Raw genomic sequence first — 15,789 nt, 5'->3', positions numbered from 1 at the left:
CTCAGTCTGTATGGAGTTTGCATGTTCTCCCTGTGTCTGTGTGGGTTTCCTCTGGGTACTCTGGTTTCCTCCCACAGTCCAAAGACATGCTGTTCAGGTTCCCCCATACTGTGTGAGTGTCACAGAGAGAGTGTGTTCCACTGATGTATGGATGAGTAACCCCCTTGTAAGTAGTGTATCTAGCAGTGTAAGTCACCGCAGTGAATAAGGTGTGTGGGCTGATAACACTACAGAGAGTTCATTGGAAGTCGGTTTGGAGAAAAGCATCTGCTAAATAAATAAATGTAAATGCATTTGGCATAAGCCATTGTAGAGTGAAGAACTGGAAGATCAGTGGAAATAGTGAGTAAGAACATAGAAGTGGGCTACCTGGGACCTCCTGCAGGCCAGCGCTGGTGCTGTTGGGCTTGAAGCGATCTGGTTGTACCTTCATGTTTGGACACAACACATCTGAGGAGAAGAGAAGAACACTGGTTGGAACATCAGTGCGTTCAGTCATGGCTACATAAATGATGCTGACTGTAAGCTAGTACTGCAAACATGCTATGATGATAGAACCTTTATTAAGTTTTTCTCATGTTAACACTACGGAGTGACACAGTGCAAGGGGAACAAGTCCATGGGGAAGAGAGAGACCTACTAGAGGTTTTCTTGAGTTTGGATATTTGAGTACTCAACTTTAACACTAACAGTAGTGTTAAGTAGCTAGCACTGACACTAATACCCTTTCACACTTTTAATGGTTAGGCTGACCTCACTCTGAATTGTTTAATATGTATCGACTAGGAGGGGTGCGGTGGCGCAGTGGGTTGGACTGCAGTCCTGCTCTCTGGTGGGTCTGGGGTTCGAGTCCTGCTTGGGGTGCCTTGCGACGGACTGGCGTCCCGTCCTGGGTGTGTCCCCTTCCCCCTCCGGCCTTACGCCCTGTGTTGCCGGGTAGGCTCCGGTTTCCCGTGACCCCGTGAGGGACAAGCGGTTCTGAAAGTGTGTGTGTGTGTGTGTGTGTGTGTGTGTGTGTATATCGACTAATGATGGGGTTACGTTCCGATAAACCCATCGTAAGTGGAAAAATTGTAAGTAGAAAAAGAATACAGTAGCACGCCTACCCCACATTATAGCCTAGCCTACCTTAAACGTACTCTGAACACAGAAGCCTACAGCTGGGGCAAGTTTAAGCAGGAGACACACATGGACGTTTAGTAGACATGATGGGATGCGAAAACAGAAAATAAAACCGCTTTCAACATAGTATCGGTTGTTTACACTCGTTGGAATGATGCTACAGAGACTGCGAGCGTGGTTGAGTGCATGCTGCGGCTCACTGCCATCGCCCAGCATCGGGAGACAGTATCGTACCGCATATCGCAATTGCGGGAACAGATCGAAATTCAAAATTCGAAGTACGGATTCTACCGAATGCGCACTGCTATCATATCATTGTAACTTCATAAAATTGTAAGTCAAACCATCGTAAGTAGAGGAGCATCTGTATATCTATATAATGTATGCTTAAGCTTACCAAATGAACATTTTAGTATTAAAGCATTAATTTACTTAGCAAAGCTACATATATTCGTGATTCGGTATGCGCGAGTGTGTGTGCAGAGAGTGAGTGAAAATGACTGAAAACTTTAAGAACTGTTAAATGTTGGAACTGAGCCACATGGCCCTAATATGGCTGTATAAATTTTATGTCATCACTTTTGTTTTTGTTTTGATGTGACCCAGTGCTGCCGATGCTGAATTTAAAAAAAAAGAAAAACTTAAACGTGTGCCCTGTGCACAGTAACTTTGGAACCTGATGACAAGGAGGCTGGTGACACACAGAAAGTGTCGAATAAGCAAGACAGCGTCATAGTCCTTTAACAACAAAGCTGAGCGAATTGCATCTCTTTCGACAACCTCGTTTTCCTTTTAACGTGCAATCATTACTACGTACTGTATGGTGTTGCAGTTAAGCGGTTCGATGAGGGATACATCAGAAATGGAGGTATCAGCCACATGTTGTCCAAGCGGACATGGAAATAACGTCAAAAAGATTTTCTGTAACATTCCTATGACACAGTGGGACGTAAAAGTTACATGTATTTGTCTACGGCAAACTTGTGTGCTGTAATGCTTTACTCTCAGGGCGCCCAAACACCACTGTTGCCACATTACAAGGAGTCCAAAATGCTGCAACAAGGATTATAACAGGAACCAGAAAATATGACCATATTACATCACTTCTTAGGTCACTGCACTGGCTCCCAGTAAAGTTTAGGACAAAATTTCAGGCCTTATTGTTTACTTACAAGGCCAGGATGATACCTTACTTGTTAACCACACAGTGCTTTCAAGAGAGATCATTGAGAGATCATCAAGTGACAGTTTTTCTACTGATACCGAAGAATAAATAAGCCGTCGGTGGGAAAGCACTCAGTTATAAGGTCCCTAAATTATGAAATAGTGCACTAGCCATTGTGAGCGATGCCCCTTCAATAAATACATTTTAGTCTGAATCTGATGCCCAGGCCTCTTCATTATGATTCTCTGATTCAAGCAGCTGTTGCTGCCGCCCAGGCTGCAGTTGGACCATCCGTCTACGTGCTTGTTGTTGCTGCTCTTGGTCACGCTATCACAAACATAGTCGTTCTTCTCCGACCCGAGATGGTGCCAAGATGCTCAGAGTGAACGTTGCCCAGTACGACCTGCAGGCCCTTATGCTGCACCGATTGTCCCTGAAATATTGAAAATCATCAGACAGCAAATGGCTTAACCATTTACATTTTCTCATGACCGCACTGTTAATACTTGTTAATAATCGTGTTGATTATTGCACATCTCTGCCTTCGTATTTGCGTTGTCTGTTAAATGCCTTGGGCCAATGGTCTCAGAAGAGGGCAATACAAAAAAGGAATTGGATTTAACTGAACTGCAAATTATTTGATTTATTTATGATCTTCTATTTAATATCAGGTCTGATCAAAGTTACACTCCAGCACCCACATTTATTAATTTAGCTGACATTTATTTCCAAAGCAACTTACAGTGATTTACCCATTTATACAGCTGGATCATTTTTAATGGGGCAATTTGAAATAAGGACGGTGCTCAAGGGCACTGCAGCAGCCAGAGAAATTTTAACCTATAACCTTTCGATCTGAAGGCTGCATCGCTAACCTCTACTCTCCTGGCTGCCTTGCAAAGCATTTATAATAATTATACTGTATATTTAGTTTCCGATTACTCTTTTTTTTACAACTTCAGTACCTACCCAATTCAGTAAATTTCTTTTGTGCTGCTCTCTCAGCTCTCTGCTATTGGGTAACCTTCAAGAAGAACGGCGAAACATCCCGCAGCTCCTGTGATTCACAACCCTACCAGCTGACTTGCAGGGGTAACCTGGTCACCGGGCAGAACGGCGCCAGTGAGGTTCCTTCCGTGCCTGCCCTGTGTGAGTCTCCCACATCTGTGCGGAAGGGTGCACTTGGCAAAATGTGGCTTGCAAGCCACACTTACTAAAAATAGCCACATCACCGCAGTCTGCCATTATTACCCCTTGCAATTTGTCCCGCAAATAACGTTTACTTTAACTCTGAAAATGGTTCATTACCGTTGTTGTTTTGGTGGAACTAAATGAGCCTCCTTCAGTGGATACTCCCCACAGGCATTACCAGGGATAAAGGGCTCCTTCAAACCAGGTGACCTCACTGGGTCACTGGATAGGCCTGTCATTGTCAACCGTGTCCTGCCTGCCGGAGCCACGCCATCTCGCCGAGCCTCCGGCAGCTTCCGCGGGACCCCACCCGCGGAAGGGCCGAGAGGAGCTCCGGTGGAGCCTTTTCCTCATTCCTCTGTGTGCGCAGTGGAGAAAAAGGACTCGGCACACTCTCAAACCGCTCTGGCTGCCTGCATCTGACAATCGTGTACAATCATAGCCTGTAATTTTCTTTAATCACAGCTATGAAAAGAGCTTTGTTGGGATGAGGAGGCGTGACTGTGATTCCTGTCTTATAAGGGATACGTTAAAATATTATAAACGTTTTGTGTGAAATATTACCCCTGGAAAAAAAAATCAGTTATTTCCTAATAATGATTAATTACATATTATTTAAAAGCCTTTTCAAGGCAAAACTTTACCCTTTTAACTGTTCCATTCCTTCGCTTGTACAAAGCAAAGAGGGAAGCACCATGTTCAGCCGAATTCCACCATGCGGTCTCCACAAAAAGCGGAAGCTCAGCTTACGGTCACTCAACGTACTGCGGTTTAGCTGGCTGTTTTTAGCAGCGGCACATTTTTACATATTGCAGAGTGTGGACAGGTGTATGCCAGGGTCAAGACTTTCGAGAGGGAAAGCATTCCTTATCCTAGCAGCAGAAACCCTGCAATTTAGAGATCGACCAGCCAGCTGACATGGAATCAAGCTTCTTTCCCACTGCTTGGTCCAGTGATGACTGTGTCTGTGTCATGTGGACCGGATCATGTAGACTGATGCAATGTGAAGCGCTGTTCATTTTTCATTTTCTGAAGGGAAATGCAACTTCACAGATTAAATTAAGCAAACGGGAAATTCATATGCAGTAAATATTTTGCATTTTAATTTTTTGTGAAATACAGCATAATTTCAGGAACAACTAGTGGTTTGGGTCAAATAATGAATCATACCTTTATATTAAATCCAAGTTACCAACTACCTTGACTAAATACTACTTTAAATCACCTGATAATAGTAAATGCAGGTCCAGTACTCTACAATGTTTTAAAAAGGAATATACTGCATGCGTGGGGGAGTGCAGTGGCGCAGTGGTTTGGACCGGGTCCTGCTCTCCGGTGGGTCTGGGGTTCAAGTCCCGTTTGGGGTACCTTGCGACGGACTGGCGTCCTGTCCTGGGTGTGTCCCCTCCCCCTCTGGCCTTACGCCCTGTGTTGCCGGGTTAGGCTCCGGTCCCCCGTGACCCTGTATGGGACAAGCGGTTCTGAAAATGTGTGTGTGTGTGTGTGTGTGTGTGTGTGTGTGTGTGTGTGTGTGTGTGTGTGTGTGTGTGTGTGTGTGTGTACTGCATGTGCAAAGGGGGCACGATGGTGCAGCGGGCGGGGGCCGCTTTCTAGCAGGTCTGGGGTTCAAAGGCTGCTTGGGGTGCCTTGTGATGGACTGGCATCCCGTCCTGGATGTGTCCCCTCCTCCTCCAGCCTTGCGCCTTGTGTTGCCAGGTTAGGCTGCGTCTCACTGCGACCCCTCTTGGGACAAGCGGTTTCAGACAATATGTGTGTGTGTGTGTGTGTGTGTGTGTGTGTGTGTGTGTGTGTGTGTGTGTGTGTGTGTGTGTGTGTGTGTGTGCTGCATGCTGCACTTTGAAGATACTAATCAATAACAATTTAGAGCATAGCTACCTTAGAAACTAAAACAAAAAAAGATACCCAGAACCACTATGGTTCAGCCAGTATGCAGTTCACAGTTTAGCCGATTCCTTTCTCTACAGTTATGTTACATACATACAAGTATACTGTCATTATTTGCTATATAACTGTCATTCCTAGATAAAGCTGCAATTCTTTTTGCCATACATATACTGTAAATCACTGATCTGTGGACCTGATCAAAAAAGTGTGAGGACTCTCAGCTATTCACAATTGTTTAAAGTACTAAATTATTACAAGTTTAAAAAAAAAATGTTCATGCATAAAAAAATATGCAACAGTAGACCCGTTTGAAACATTAGAACTGTAATTTTCCAAACAAAAATAACTCGGCCATTCACCCAGGCTGTTTTCTTGCCATTGATATTCTTAGATGCGCGCATACAGTGCAAAGCGTCCGAGGTGCTGCAGCTTGGACGCGTGGTCCTTCTTCTGCAGTATGGAGGAATGACATTTTGAGTGTCCAGGTCAGGCTGACATCCAGCCAAGCACTGAATGGGAATGAGAGCTGATCAGAGTAGAGTATTTGAATGCACATTATTTGATTGTTCCTGTCTTTAAAAGTGAGTTATATTCAGTACTGTAAACTTTGTCATGTACCGCTTAAACAGTAGGGTTAGATGAGTTTAGAAGCAGCCTCTTAATCTCAGAGCTCTGGATATCACTTCCCTTGAAGGTAGATTTATATAAAGAATAAAGTCTCTGATTACAGCATGGAATATCTCGCTCATACAGTATGTGTTGTCCTCCTTTGCTAAATGAGACTTGTACAACGCTTAAGGGTGTTTCAGTTACCATACTGAATGTTTCAGGGATCTTTCCTTTCCAAGACTGACTAACTTTAGCCAGGAATGTTCAGCAAGTGTGGAGCATCTGACATGAGCTCAGTGCGCACTACCTTCTTCATCCAAGACGAGTCCAGGCCACATTCTCTTCTGTGCATGTGATGTTTATTTTTTGCATTTTTTCAGTTGCATGCCCTTTAGGTTAGTTCCTACGTCTTACGATCACTCGGGATAATTTGACAAGGTACTGCCTCATTATTTCTGTCAGCGTACAGGCACATGTTCATGTTAAAACAACTTTCCACGTCTGCACTTCTACACTTCGTCGCACTCGGGGCATCTTGCCACAAAAATGCCTTGATCGTCGGTCTCTGGACAGATCTTGCAGCATAGTCCTTCCTACTTGTACATTTTTGCCACTTACTTCAACATGTCAGCGTCAGTAACTTGTCATGTCAGGAAAAGCAGTCAGACTTAAGTGTAACCGTGTTCACAGTTCTCACAATTACCTAGTTTGTGGAAGTGCAGTCAAATAATAACTTCACATAAATTATAATATTTTCCCAAACTGTGTGCATCCATCATTTTCAGGCTTACCTTTCAGGTTAATACATATCAAGTGCAATCACTGTACATTTTTACCTGTCATGGTGGTATTGTTTTTACTTCCACTTAATTCATGCAGAAATAATTGATGCTTACATTTTTAACTGCAGATATGTAATATGCATTCAGTGTTTTATTAATACTTACCTGAGAAGTGGAAGACATTGGTAATAGCATTTTGCATAAGGCAAAATAATGGTTACTTGTAACAATAATAATGCAATGCCATAAGGAAATCATTTAATGATTCCATACAAAAGAACAGCACTTAACAGGAAGTGTTAAGATACATTTATATTAAACACCATCATTCCAAAATTTGGTTAATTTGCAGTATACATTCTGTGCCATAGTAATTTTCGAGCAATCAATGTACAGAGATTCTAAAGAAATATAAATAGCTTCGCTGTGGCATAACAACAAGAACAATACATGCAATTATCTCTGCAGAATAATGCAAAGCAAAATGTTTAATATTTAAGTCACTGATTTTACATAAAATATATATTCTGGGAGATTATTCATAAGCATACATGTGTATCGAATGGACAGGTGAACTTACTTTCACAGAGCCTCCTCCTCAGCCTTCCTCGGATCTTGTCTATAGCATTGAAGTCAGACACGTGGAAAACATGGGCATTCTTGGGCTCTGAAGCGATCTCTTCCAGCTCCACCTTCAACGCCTCCCCAACACCCACTGCAAAAAGTCTAATCCCAGCCTGGTGGGCAGCCTTAGATGGCTCCAGGACATAGTCCTGGCTCCTGCCATCTGTCATAAGGATAGCCACTCTCTGGATACCGTGGTCAGGAGGCCGGGCCCCTGCCCTCTCAGTGAAAACGTTGCTGGTTATGTAACTGATGGCATCCCCAGTCATGGTGTTTCCTCCCAGGTATTTGATGTTCCTTGCTGCCCTCTTTACATCCTCCAGTGTTTTGTATCTCCCAAGGTTGAACTCAGTAGTGGGTCTGTCGCTGTAGCGGACGACAGCGACCCGTGTCTTCTCTGGCCCGATGTCGAATGATTCCGCAATGTTGGCCACCCACTGTCTGACTTTCTCGAAATTCTCCTTGCCCACACTGGACGAGGTATCCAAGATGAACACCAAGTCATAGTGAACATTTTTACAGCCTGGGTCAGAAAGAAACATCATTAGTGCCTGACCTGCACAAACTTAGCTGTTGCACTGATGTCTCCCCATAGCCCCGTTCCACATGCCAGCAACCTTACCTGCCCTCTGGGCATCTGTTCCAAAGACTGCTAGCACAACAATGACCAGGACCTGAAAAACCCTCCATCCCTTTTCCATTCGCATCTCACTCTTGTTGAAAGCCTTCCCCTTTCAAAAGTTGCACCGACCATTAAGGGCACCACCTGTGGGAACAGCAACAGCTTGTTAATTTCAGATGTATTCATGGAAACGTATACATCTTAAACGATTAATTTTTTGGGGGGCAAATGTTACACAATCACATTTTCAGTTTAAAATGTAAGGTCACAGAGTCTGAATGTATGTGGACTCTACAGTGTATATATTCAGTAGACCATGGTGAAGAAAATGTACAGTATACGTTGTGCATACAATGAATCTGGGTGGGTAATTTACAAACGAAAAGGAAATATAACACATATACTGAACAAGTGGGGAGAGTACATACAGTATATGACAATAGTCTCATAGTATATAGGTGTGTTTGCCAAATGTCCAAAATTCACTCACGGTCTGTTTTACTTCGTACACCTGGTTTTTACACATACGCCCCCACCCCATGGTGGCTCAGCTACCAGAGAAGTGGTAATGGTACATAAAGCATGCAGACAGGGTCAAAAGGTTCAATTACTATTCATATGAAAGTTAGAATGATCAAGATTTGCAATCTAAATGAATTCTAAATGTAGCCCTTCAACCATTTAAACCATTGTTAGTTCCAGCCACAATGGTTTTAGCATCTTAGAAACAGTCATCCTCCAATGATTACGGCACACTACAGTGTCAAGAGTTCACAGAGAATGGTGCAATAAACAAAAAATATTCTCTCAGTGGCACCTCTGTAGACAGTAACACCTTGTAAATGTGAGAGCACTGGGGACGTTGACAAGACTCATTAAAACTAACAGGAAGATGATACATGCAAAAATAACAGCTTGGTACAACAGTGGTGTGCACAAAGGCATCACTGAATGCAGAACTTGTTGAGCTTTGAAGCAAATTAGCTACAGTGGCAGGATACCATGCCAGATTCACCCCTGTGACCTTAGAATAAGAAAATGAGGTTTAGGTGGACATGTCATTGCTCAAAGTGGACGATTGAAGAGTCAAAGTACAACCCTCCTCTTCTAAATCCCAGTTTCTGTTGCAACTTGGTGTTAGACAGGCCAAAAATTGGCATAAAAAGAAGGAATGCATGGGTCCATCCTGCCTGGTGTCAATGATACAGACTGGTGGTGGTAGTGTAATACGGTGGGGAATGTTTTTCTGGCAAATATTTAAGTTTTCATTAATAATCAAGCAGTGCTTCAATGTTGGGGACATAGTGGCACAGCAGGTTTGGCTGGGGCCTGCTGTGTGGTGGGTCTGGGGTTCAAGTCCTGCTTGGGGTGCCTTGTGGTGGACTGGTGTCCTGTCCAGGGTGTGTCCCCTCCCCCTTCAACCTTGTGCCCTGTGTTGCTGGGTTAGGCTCTGGCTTGCTGTGACCCTACTCGGGACAAGTGGTTGTGAACATTGTGTGTGTGTGTGTGTTTCAATGTTACAAAATAGCAAAGCATTATTGATAACTTCTTCATGGCCATTAAGTTGAGAATTTTTCTAATTATGAAGTCCAGCAAGATAATGTCCAGTGTCACAAAGCACACATGCTCTCAGGTTGGTTCTACACACAATAGTGTCTTTAGTCCAATGGCCAACATAGTCCCCCCGTCAATCCAATAAACAATATTTGGGATAAGGTCAATTAGCAGAATGAACCTCCTACCAAAAAATCTGCAGAAAGTGTGCAAAGCTCTCAAGCTGGCATAGACCAAGTACCAGTAGTGGAATGAGTCCAGTACCTTACCACTGAATTCTTGCTATTGTGATGGCAAAACAGGCCATCCCTGATATAGTCTAAAACAGTCGCTGTTCCTATTTAGACCCTGAGCCTGCTTAAATACACTTGCAACATTACATTCAGATGGAGTTTAACATTCCACTGGACTTACAGACCTTGTCCTATTTCTGAACACACACTAAACCAAAGTGGAGCTCTGAGGCCTGAATGAGAAAGAAAAATATACAGAAAACGCCACAGTTGAACGTTGCACATTGGAAATGTCGTGGTGGACAGTGATCAGTCAAAGCCAGAGGAAGTGGCTCATAAAAGATCAGAGAGAGCAAGTGAACAGTGAGAGCATCTAACTTCATCTTGAAAATGAATGCTTGATCTCCAGTCAAGAGTTCAGTCACATAGCTAAAATGCCTTGTGTGTTCTCCAAAAATTTAATTTGTGCCAAAGATGTGTATTTTCCGAGTACATGATGAAAAGTATTCCTAGGAGAGTTCTGCCATCAGATGATTATGGCACCCATTAAGCCAGAGTTGGAATTTGTTGAGGCTATGGTCGGTCAAATTATGATGATTTGGCATTGCCATTCCTGTCCACTGTAAACTTGTAAAAATTTAAACACTGTAAAATACTGGACAAAAGATAGGTATAGAATTCATTGTCTGTGTGTGTGTGTGTGTGTATTTATCATTCTTTGATGGTCTTTTGTATAAGTTTGCTCAATCACTTCCATTCTGGGTGTATGTTGTATGTTAAAAGTGCTGTATTTAAAAAAGAAAAAAAGCTTCTTTTTATATAAAAAATCATAACAAGCAGAGTTATTACCTGTTCATGCCTAAGATAAAACCATAGCTACTCGCTTGTTGCTCAACCATTATAAAGCCGTAACTCCAGTTTATAGACTATTTTTGAAATAATTCAAGTAAATTCAAAAATTTTTGTCATGATATTTATTTCACAATGCTATGGAAGTATGATCTGCCTTTCTCAGTCTATAGTCCTTATCAGAATGAGGGGTTATAAAAATGGATGGATGGATGGATGGATGGATGGATGGATGGATGGATGGATGGATGGATGGAGCCCTTGAGTAACAATCTATTTAATTTTAAAATAAGTACAAGCTGAGAACCACCAATTGGACACATTACATGACCCATCATCTCCACCACAAGGAAACACAAACCCTATTCCCGTCTCACAGTAGAAGGAGCATTGAAATGTTTTGATGATACGTACCTTAACATTTTGCTTTAATAACTACTTATACTATTTATAAAGCATCAGGGTACTATAACGAATAATTTTCAGCCAGATGAAAATCAAAACAGCAAAAAAAGTTTACTTGGTATTTTAATTTAACATGTCCCAAGAATTCTCCTCCAAAGCGGTGTCAGCACTGAAACAGACTGTTCTTATACAGTGAACCAAAGTTGAAGGATCATACTCTTCAGAATTCACGACATAACATACTGGAATTTAAATCACCATAATAGACACGTTCAGTCGCATTCGTTTCATTTTATTCAGCCCCATTCAACATTGAGGCTTTGGGAAATGTGCATCTATGAAATATATTACAATGAATATTTCACTTTGTTTTTTCTTTGCCTTTCTCTCTCCCTCTTTTGCTCAGCTGAAGTGTCTGGTTTTGGGTTAAACCATATTTTAAAGGCAAGTAAAAGCACCACTAAAACTGATTGATGTCTGAAAACGAATAAAATATATCCTGTCAAAATACCAGCCCAAATATGCAGTGTATTGCATGTGGGATGCCGACGGAGGCTGGGTGACACTGGATGATGGGTTAGTAGAGGGCCAATAACCATGACTGCCACCATTAGGAGATAAGAGTAAATCTGTGCAGGGTAATTTGAAGGTTGTAGAAGAGCAGTCCCTGGTGTGTACGCAGTACTGTTCCCTGTTGCAGGATCACCACCGCTGTCTCCTAAAATATATGTATTTGTGCCTAGATGGAAACTCATGTGAGGCTTTATAATTCCCATCCCTTAAACGTAGATGTTCGGTTATCACCAGCTCTTTTCACGGTCAAAGCTCCGCCCTTTTGGTCACAAGTCAGTCTCCTCAACCTCTACAATTTGAGCTGTACCCTTTGGGCATTGTAATTTGTCTGAAATGCATTTCTGTACTTTCGACTAGTACCGATGGAGAAAAGTAGTTTAAACTATGTCTATTCTTTTGGATTAAAGTGTCTGCTCAACAAATATGTAATGAAACGGTAGCTATAATAACGTTTCACAGACTTCTTCAATGAATAATATCAGACTTGGATACAGCACGATTTCTTAGAAACTGTTATTTGCGAGAGGCTGTCATTCAGCAGATTTTTTTTTTAGCTTCCCTTTGGTGTCTTGGAGAAATAAACACACCTGTTAAGACGGGTCTAAAATTCTGAATGACATACATTTCCAAGAAAGGGGAAAACAGCCTGTAAGCACTGTGCACGATGTGATCTGTACAAAGGGTCTAAGTACATATGTGTTCAAGGGTCACAGGGAAATCTCCGTTTCCAGAGAAGAGGCCCCAGCCAGCACACCTCCACACAAACCCTTGCATTATTATTCTGGAATTTATTAAAATGTATCAGGTATCATGTATGTTATCAGAACAAAATGTGAGCGGCTGGACGTCTTACTCCAGTGTCCCTCACTGGATCATGCCAGGGACGCTTCTGAGTGTGGACACTGCGCTTCGTCTTTGACCAGCCTCTGTGGCATTAACCGATCCTTAAATATGTTCTCTTTCTCTCTCTCATACACACCCACCAAGACACATACACACACACACACACACACACACAAGCCAGTATTTATAAAAGGGGGGAGGGGGTGTCCTTGCTGTTGCCTTGCAGATGAGGAACCCAGGTTTCAACCCCCATTCTTCTTGATCAAGGTACTTTACCCTGAGCTGACACAGTGAAGTTACCCTGCAGTATAAAAAGGTAAAAAACTGAAAATAGCTTAGTATACAAACCCAATTTTGTGAGTAGTTTGGGGCGTAAATGCTGGAAAAATTAATTAAAAAAAAACAGATAATAATTAACAACAAAAAATAGATTAATAATTAAAAAAACTAAATATCCTGGAAATGTTTTAAGAACCAAATATCCAGCGGTCAGTAGGTCCAGGATGCTTTACTGTGTCCTGCGGTACTGACCGGGTGAGTTTCCAGAAGCCACTCACAACGGCGCACCTGGGACCCTTCTGCCAACATCTATTCCAGAACACAGTACTCCATCATTCCCATAATGGAAATACCAGGTGTTTTCCACACACCCTGGATAACAACTCCTCAACACACCACCCCCAGCTCCATACACCCTCTGCGAGCACAGCTCAGTCCCATCAGCAGAGCATCCGAAAGAGCTGAGGCCACCACACTGCTCCACTCACTACCAACTCCACACACAGTTATGCAGCCCAGTGAAATACTGAGAGCTGCGGTAAAAAGTTTAACAAGTGGAGCAGCTAAATTGAGTTCATCCAGGAGCTGCCATTCTTACCTGGCCTTTAAATCACACACTTTGTCCCAGGCACTCTGTGTGTGTGTGTGTGTTTCCTGCTCCGACAGGTCAGAGGTGAGCTCGCGGTTCGCCCTGCAGGTTCACAGCATCTTCCGATGAGACGCACCCAGAGACCCCCTTTCCTCCCCAGAAATAAAAAATAAAGTGGACAGTTAATCCAGGCTGCCAATCCAGCGTAGAGCCCTGTTAAGAGTGAGACGAAGCTGTGCTCCAACCCCTGGACGGCCACTTGGAGTGGGTGGATCTGCAGTGAAAGTGTAGGGTTTCAACTGGGTGCCTCGCGGGCGTTAAAAAAAAGCCGATGGCTCCGTCCAATTATAGACTGACTTTCTGGGTATTTTTGTCTTTTTTTACTGCGCCCATCTGAAGTGTTGCCCTCGGAGACAGGCGGCTCTCCTGCTCTCGACCGTGGCATCCTCGCCTTGCCGCCGTGTCGACAGGGGCCTGCAGGGGTCACGCTCAAGGGGAGGTGGAACATCATTAAGGACCTCGTGCGCTCCTCGTTATTTCATGAAATTCTGTACTTTCATTACTGTCCATTTATAGTATTTATTATTCAGAATGAATTGCAATATTATAATTGGTATAATAGTATTGGCATTATAATAAGTAATATATTATTACCACTTTTATTATGATTTACCTATTTATACAGCAGATTGTATCAATTCAGGGTAAGTACCTTAGTCAGTGGTAGTATAGCAAGAGTGGGATTTGAACCCAGGTCCCTCTGGTTGCAAGGTTACAGCCCACATACACTACCTGACCTGCTGCCTTGCGACTATTAATGTAATTTTACAACATTGTAACCATCTAACATACATATGGAAATGTAAGGGAAATGTCAACAGAGCAGTCTTTTTTCCACGTGAAAGTCCAGCTGATCACAGTCTTCATGAATGTTCTATTAATATACCACTTGGTACCAGAGAGAGCAGAGAGAGAGCATCCTAAGCAACACATGTCATGATGATGATGATATACTGTTAACGGCGCTGAGCTGAGGAGAGTCAGTTGTACCCAGCGTCCGTCGTGTAAACAGTTGATATTAATTAGTGTTCATGTGTGTACATAGTTGCGTGTGTCTTGTATTGTCTGGAGAGTCTTTGTTAAGACTGCTAGTGAAAGACACGATCACGTACGCGTCGAATATTAGAAGAGCACGTTCCTTTTACCCCGCAGTGCCTGCCTCCCGTGCATAAGAAGCTATTGGTCTGCTAACGACTCTAGTGAAAAAACTAGAAGTGTGTGATACCGCATGGACTGCGGGCAGAGTGTTTGTCCCAGCAGAGATTACGAAAGAAAGGACATCAGGTGGTGTAGTGGACATCTTTGTCCACCGCGGATTGTCCCTACTGTAGCACTTTAGACAGCCATAGAAGAATAAGGTGTCCACCCGTCACATCCAGACACTCGTGAGATAAAAAAGGAGCTTGCTGTGTAAAGGCACATATTGCTGTTGTGTGGTGCTGGAAAGCGTTTTTGTCCAACGTTAGAATGTTAACATTTAATGAGAGATGTTTGCTCACTTTGAGGGCAGGCGTGGAGTGCAGGACATGAGTGGACTGCGTGACATCTGCTCCACGCAGACTGTTGTGGTAGGACACACTCGCGTTGTAGTGGTCCTCTACGGTCATCACATAGGCCATCAGTGTGTCCTCTGGCATTCGGAAGGTCTTCATGAGATCCCTTTCCTTCTCACAGCCATGCAAACACACACAGAGCCACGTAAACTCGGCCAAGGTCCATTGAAGATGTTGGAATGAAACAGATGACTGCAATCCCAAGGGGCTGAAGGAGCTCCTTCTCATCCTGCTCTCTCTGAAGTACTGACTTTGACAGTGAGTCAGTTTATATATCAAAAATAAAATGAAGTACATCAGCACAGATAAGCAAATGTTGATAAAACTAACTGGCAATTGAAAAATAGAAAATAAATCAATAATGATACAAAAAAAATTGTAGCTGGAGCAGATGGATATCCATTCAAGTTGACTTGAGGCCTGCCTTTGACTGGTCATCTTGCAAATCTCCACACACACCTACCTGGAAGATGGCAAACATAATGCAGCCGAGTGGCCGGTTACAGGACAGCTGAGCCACAGTGAAAATGTTGAAGTTGCATTTATCTAGATTTTCCAGTTCCTGGAGAAGTTAGAAAAGTGTCACTTGTCACCACTATTTAAAAACTCCAAGTATCACCTAAGGGGATGATGAAACAGGGAAGTGTCACAATAAGCAGACGGCCACGGATGACTTGCATCGGCTTTACCTCCATCAGTGCAGCCACAGCAAGGGGTGCAACGAAAGATGTGCCAAGTTACAAGAGAAGTCTGCAGATGTTCTATCCTTCTGCGAAGGAGGAATTTGAAAGAATAATGCAAGTGTGAGAAACAGGAGTCACAGAGTGAATG

General features: G+C 43.0%; 1 protein-coding gene across 1 annotated transcript in view; it reads right to left on the bottom strand.

Annotated features, from left to right (window-relative positions):
* The window catches only part of LOC114909412 (collagen alpha-1(XXII) chain-like), a 33,553-nt gene extending 18,529 nt beyond the window's left edge, over nt 1-15,024 (bottom strand). The window contains exons 1-4 of the mRNA XM_029248505.1: nt 14,905-15,024; nt 8,021-8,129; nt 7,355-7,921; nt 370-450 (exon numbers count right to left, since the gene is read on the bottom strand). Of these exons, the coding sequence (XP_029104338.1) occupies nt 370-450; nt 7,355-7,921; nt 8,021-8,129; nt 14,905-15,024 (877 nt within the window). The remainder of the gene's footprint in view (nt 1-369; nt 451-7,354; nt 7,922-8,020; nt 8,130-14,904) is intronic.
* Between the last annotated feature and the right edge of the window lie 765 nt (nt 15,025-15,789).

The sequence above is a fragment of the Scleropages formosus genome, chromosome 23, assembly GCF_900964775.1.
Source record: "Scleropages formosus chromosome 23, fSclFor1.1, whole genome shotgun sequence".
Lineage (NCBI taxonomy): Eukaryota > Metazoa > Chordata > Actinopteri > Osteoglossiformes > Osteoglossidae > Scleropages > Scleropages formosus.
Note: the sequence above shows the minus strand (reverse complement) of the source record. Positions and strands in the feature narration are given on the sequence as shown.